General features: G+C 45.3%; 1 protein-coding gene across 1 annotated transcript in view; it reads right to left on the bottom strand.

Moving 5' to 3' along the window:
- The window catches only part of WWTR1 (WW domain containing transcription regulator 1), a 41,918-nt gene extending 39,241 nt beyond the window's left edge, over window positions 1-2,677 (bottom strand). Inside the window, exon 1 of the mRNA XM_066325593.1 lies at window positions 2,199-2,677. Within this exon, the coding sequence (XP_066181690.1) occupies window positions 2,199-2,581 (383 nt within the window). The 5' untranslated portion in view covers window positions 2,582-2,677. The remainder of the gene's footprint in view (window positions 1-2,198) is intronic.
- Window positions 2,678-6,000: the final 3,323 nt, after the last annotated feature.

Consider the following 6,000-nt stretch of genomic DNA (forward strand, 5'->3'; position numbering starts at 1 on the left):
CACACTGGTACTTCTGTTAAATAATAATTGAAAATGTGGGTTAATACAACAAATTGCATTCTACACTCCAACAGATAGTAAAGGCTTTAATAGGACCTGATTTGGCTATTGATTTTTGGTTGGTTTCTCAATTTTTTTTTGCTAATGTCAAGAAACAAATCTTTACCGTTATGCTGGAAAGCACTGGATGGGTTTGTTTTTGTTTTTTTTTTTCCTTGAATATAGGGAAATGTAACCTTGTATGCCTAGTTTGATAGAACATGATTTTTAGCGTACCACCTGACTCTATTATTTTATTGCACACAGCTTTAAATGCTGCTTTCTGTAATCAAGCCTAAATTGTATTTTCACCTGAAGACCATTTTTACATTTGTAAAATACTGTAATTCATATGGGAATTCATTTTATAGCTAAATATTAGTCCCCAAAGCATTGGAGTATAACAAATACATTAAAGGTATAAAGACATGCATTATTCCAATTAATTTTATATAAATGAGAGAAGTTCTATTGGACAGATAAAACTGGGGAAACAAAACAAATATTAATTTAGGTAACAAATTACATGCACAATGAATATTGTATTTTGTATTAAAAAGGATGCTGTTAATCAGAGTATTACTGATGACAGGATTTGGAAAAAAAATTTAAAACCACTTCGAGTTTTTACTCATGCTTTTTATTTAGTAAAGGCCTTGTATTTTTGGCCTAAGCAACAAGAATAAATCAACTTGGAAAACTCTGTCTCTAGGTCAGAAATGCATGACAGGAAGGTGAAACCACATGAGTTCATTTTGGTATTAGTCAAAAAACACAGAGCAGACAAAGATTATATTATGCAATTTTTAGCCAGAGGTATCTGAAAACACTCCCTGACCAAACCCTAGCAAGAATAATTATTTATCAATGGTCTGTTACAGTGCTTCTGTCAGTCAGCTACTAATCTGCAGCTTGTTCTATTGAGAAAAATACATGCTAAACGTAGAGACATGAGATCTTCTCATTTAGGTGATAAACCATTCTAATAACAAACTTCTAAGTGTGGGCCCTGGGACATATGCACAGTGTCATCAACAATATACAATGACCTACAGAAAGCTATTTATGTGCTTTGCTGGTAGCTCAGAGTGTGACAAAAGGCAAAAAATCTAAACTCTGCAGAGTCATTTGGAGACTGGGCTCTTGAGTAATCCATTAGAGATTCCAAACCCACAAGGCAAAAAAAATCATCATACAAACAATTAAATTATTACTTTTTTTTCACTTTTCTAAACAGTTTTGTCCCTTTTTTTCTCTCACACATTGTCTGTATGATATTTATGAAGGCTGAATACCCACACATGTCTCAATGTGAACTCAAGATTTTACTCTTTTGACCAAGAAGGCTGCAGAGAGCAAGTAAATGATGGCCTGGAGCCCTGGCAGTTTAACTCCCTCAATATCCTCAGCTAGATGCTTAATCAGTTTTACCTTTTATTTCATTAGCAAACATTTTCTCTTATTTACCAAGTGAACGCAGTGCGACTTAGTTTGCAATGAATCTGTAGCTGACTTACAGAATCTACCAAAATAAGGCACTGTTGCTTTACCACTTATTACGGATATGATGTATTTTCAGGCCTATTAAACGGCTTTGGATCAAATGTCAATTGTCATAAAACAGTCCGGCTAAAATGACTGGCCGGAAGAGACATGGGCAGTTGTGTCACCACACTTCTCGAGCCCTGTCACTAGACCAAGGCGGCTCCATCCCCGCGGGCAGGGATGCTCGGGCCACCGCAGGGCCTGAGCCGGGCCGGGCAGCTCTCACCCACCCACAGCCCCTCCACCTCCGGCAGCTCACGGACACGCACAGCTCTGCTCCCACCCTCCAGAAACTCCCTGGAATAACTGTTATTGAACTTATTGTCAAAAGTATTAATTTCGGAATTTGGACGTGTCGCCAAGCAGAAAAGAAATGCCGTATCGACAAGTACGGCAGGACTTCGCCCGGGCTCCGGGAGCGTCCCAGGCTCTCCCTCGTCTCTCTCTTCCCACCGGGAAGGGATTTCCCCCCCGGCCCGGAATGCCGCACACACCTACACACCCCGGACCCGGAGGCCACCCCGCCGCCTGGCCGCGCAGCTCCCGCCCGGCAAAGCGCCCCGCGAACCCCTGCGGAGCCCGGCCGGACCCCGCCGGTCCCCCGCCGCACTCACTTGAGGAAGTAGCGCTGCCCGGTCTGCGTGAGCGCCATCTCCCAGCCCGGCGGCAGCGGCCGCTCGTCCGTGACATCGCAGGAGCGCTGCCGGAGGTGGCCGTGCTGCGGCGCCGCGCCCGCGCCGGGCAGCGAGGCGGGCGAGGAGTGCGAGCGGACGTGCACGGGCGGCAGGCGCGGCGGCGGCCCGCCCGAGTCCGTGCTCGACTGCCGCGAGTGCGAGCCCGAGTCGGGCTCCCTGAAGAAGGACTCGGGCAGGATCTTCTTCCGCCAGGAGCTGGGCCTGGGGTTCATCACCGCGTTGAAGAGCGCCTCCAGCTCCGTGTCCAGGTCCTGCGTGACGTGGATTACCTGCTGTCCCGGCGGCGGGGCCGCGGGGTTCATCGTCCGCCCGGACGGCCCGACGGCGGGCGCAGCCGTCCCGGGGCGGGCGGTGGCCGGGGCCGGCCCCACTGCCGGGCCCCCCTCCGAGGACCTCCGGAGCGAGCGAGCCCTCCGGGAGCGGAGCGGGCGGACGGTGCCTCTGCGACCCCGCCGGTGTCCCGGCGCGGGCGGGGCGGCCCCCGGGCAGCGGCGGGACAGGGACGGCGGCGGGACGGGGGCAGTGCCAGCGGCTCCGGCCCGGCCCCGGCGGCTCCGGCCCGGCCCCCGCGCCGCCCCGCCCGCAGTTATGCAACTGCCGCGGAAACTTTGGGCACGGGACGGCCCTGGAGGCCAGCGGAGCCCGCTCCCCAGCGCAGCCCGCCCCGCCCTCGCCCCCTCTCGCGTCGCCCGGGCCGTGCCGCCCTCGGCCGGGGACAGGGGCCGGGCTCTGGCCGCCGGGACCCCGCGCGGAGCCCAGCCCCGGCTCCTGGTGCCCGGGGACCCTCCGGAGTGTTCTGTCTCTGCCAAGCTGATGAGCCGTGCTCCGAAATCCTTTTTCAGAAAGTTAATGGCCGATACTCATTTCTGGAAGCAAAATTATGCTTAAATTAGTTCACGTACAAGTTTAACTGCATGATTTAGTGATGCTATGGCAGTGGGGAGGAATGAAGCATCCGTAGTGCCGTGGACAGCAAGCACTTCGTTGTGGTTTGGATAAGGTTTGGCCCTTTGCTGGAAAGTACTGAGTCCTGTGCAGAGCTGTATCATAAGTCTTCCAGCTCACGGCCCAGAGGGGCAGGTTCAAATGCAGGCGTGATGCTTTGTGAATCTCTGCTGATTGCCCATTCAGTCACTTGTCTTTGGTTTAGCCTATACTAGAAACCAGAGCTGTCATCGAAATGAATACCTGTGACTTTCTACAATTAATAAATAGAATCTTGACTCATTTTTTGTGAACTTGGAATAATTTTTGAATGGCAATGTGACCAAAATTTGTTTAAATTCAGTAGCTGTGTCTATAAAGAATAATACTGCTCCACTTTCCAACTTAAATGTTGGCTTTTACAGAGAAAAGCATCCAGTGTTTTTATGACTACACACACAGAGGTATCACACATTGGCTAAACAAATACAACTTTATTTTAGAATTGCATTTTGTTGTTTTCTGTGTTCTGGACAGACACCAGGCTATGCTGATTGGTAAGAATATACCCTCCGCAGTAAAGTCCTCCACACTAGAAAAATCTTAAGCAATTTTTTTCTGAACTGTATTCCTTTCTTCTTTAAAAGAAGCATGAATTTCTCTAAACCGCATTTGGCTTTTGTAGTGAAGAATGTGGGCCTGACTGAACGGTCCTTGTCCCTCAAATTAGTGTTACAAATCAGTGTTGGTTATGCAGATTCTCAGAGCTGCAGTTTAAGCCTGCACACGAACTACAGCTAGCTCTGTGAAACAGATCCTGTGCATTTCCTGATGGCTTTGCTTCAACAAATATTCCTTGTCAGTTATGTTTCCTCACATTTTCTGTTCATAGTTCTATTTGCTTGGCAATCTCCTCCCTGAAGTTCATTTTGTTCTTCATTTTTGTGAGGGTCTGGGGGTTTTGTTGTTATTGTTTTGAAGGCTTTTGGGTTTGGTGGTTTTGTTGTTGTTATTTTCCCCAACATCTGCTGTATTTCTGGTCAGGAAACCCAGTACTCCTGAGACTTGTTTATGTTTCCCTTCCCAAACAATTTTTATACCATTCTTCTACTGCTTCGTACTGGGTTCCTTACTGCAACAAGCTCAAAGAGCAGTGCTAATCACAGCAGCTGCTCCGGGACTATGCAGACATTACACATCTTTTTTCTTTCCTGCAATATCCTTGTTTAAATCCTTGGCATATGAGATTCTGGGGGTGCGTGCACATGGTTATTGCACAGATAATGGTCTGAACATGAGTGATTTTCCATATAGCCTGTAAAAGGGCTTATTTTGCTTCCAGGGCTGAGTAAAGACAAACTACACACTCTCTACCTGTTCCTTTCCAGGTGACATGTGCATTCAAGTGAAGACTCTGACAGCTTCATGCATGGGGCCATCTCATCTATGTTAATTAGATTACCTTCATAAGCATGTCATCTTATGGGTGAGTACATACACATCTGTCCTAAACTTAAGCCACATTTACTACAATTAGAACTGTCTTCAATGAGATGTATTTCAGCTGCACTTTTAACTGAATAGTACAATTATCTGCTATTGTACCCCTTGGTGGAGGCTAAATCATTTTTCTCTAATAATTTGGAAGTGATTAGAACTGTACTAATAAATTTTCATAGTGTTGTTGTGATTAATCTTTGTTAAGAAATAACTTCCTTCTTTGGACAAAAAAAAAAAAAAAAAAAAAAAAAAAAAAAAAAAAAAAAAAAAAAAAAAAATTACCACCGGGACTTGACTTTCAGGGCAAGTGACTCAAAATGCTCAAATCTACAGAAAATAAGGACACTTCCATCATAGTGTGGTTGGATTAAATGATAAAGGAGCCAATCACAAATGTGACATAGAAAGCTCCTTATTTCTTTGTTCTCATTGCAACATTGTACATTGTAAAAAAAATAAGGCAATAACATTATTTTATCTCTATTTCACATGGTTTTCAAACGTCTTTGAAAGGTACAGAGGTTTTGTGTTCATGCGAAGGATTTATAAAATCCAGTACTTTGAATATACACTACTTTTTGTGGGTTTTCTAGCAGCAAGTTCAGCCTCTACTTCCATCAAAAACCCAAGCAAACAGCTCAGAATTAAGTCCACTTTAAAAAGTACCCTTATATGATGAGCATCTAATGAGTTAAAGAAATAATGCCACGTGTAATTTTTAATTTAGATCTATCACTATTCTACGTCAAAGCTCTTCATAGATCAACATTTTTCTGAGAAACCTACATAGGTGAAGCAGCATGTGTGCTCTCTGTTATAAAATAAAACATCCAGGGTCCCTGGGCAAGCTCTGTTCTTTCTGAGTAACCAAGTGACCAGCACACAGCACAGCCTGGCAGAGTTCTGCCTCTGCTTTGAGTTTGCTCTGTGCAAGGAGACTCTGAGCAGGCAGTAACTACAGCTAGGTGCTCCCTGTCCATCTGTGAACAGCCATACAGGAACAGAAAACTTGTGTTCCTCTGAACTAAATGGCGGTGGAGAACAAAGAACACAATGGAACAGCAGTAAATTTTTAAAATCTTCTTAAAAGTAAAATGGGTTAAAAGTAGCAACATAACTTTTTTTTCAGTAGCTTGTGAAAATTGCTTTGTACTCTCCTTGTCATGTTCAAGGGTTTCTGTAAAGCAAGTGCAAATTAATTACAGAAGATAAATATAGCTTTACATGCCACCTTCAATTTGGGAGTTTACAACAAAATCCAAGTCTGTATCCAAGGGTGAATCCCTATTTTACCAGT

This window comes from Sylvia atricapilla, chromosome 10 (assembly GCF_009819655.1).
Source record: "Sylvia atricapilla isolate bSylAtr1 chromosome 10, bSylAtr1.pri, whole genome shotgun sequence".
NCBI lineage: Eukaryota > Metazoa > Chordata > Aves > Passeriformes > Sylviidae > Sylvia > Sylvia atricapilla.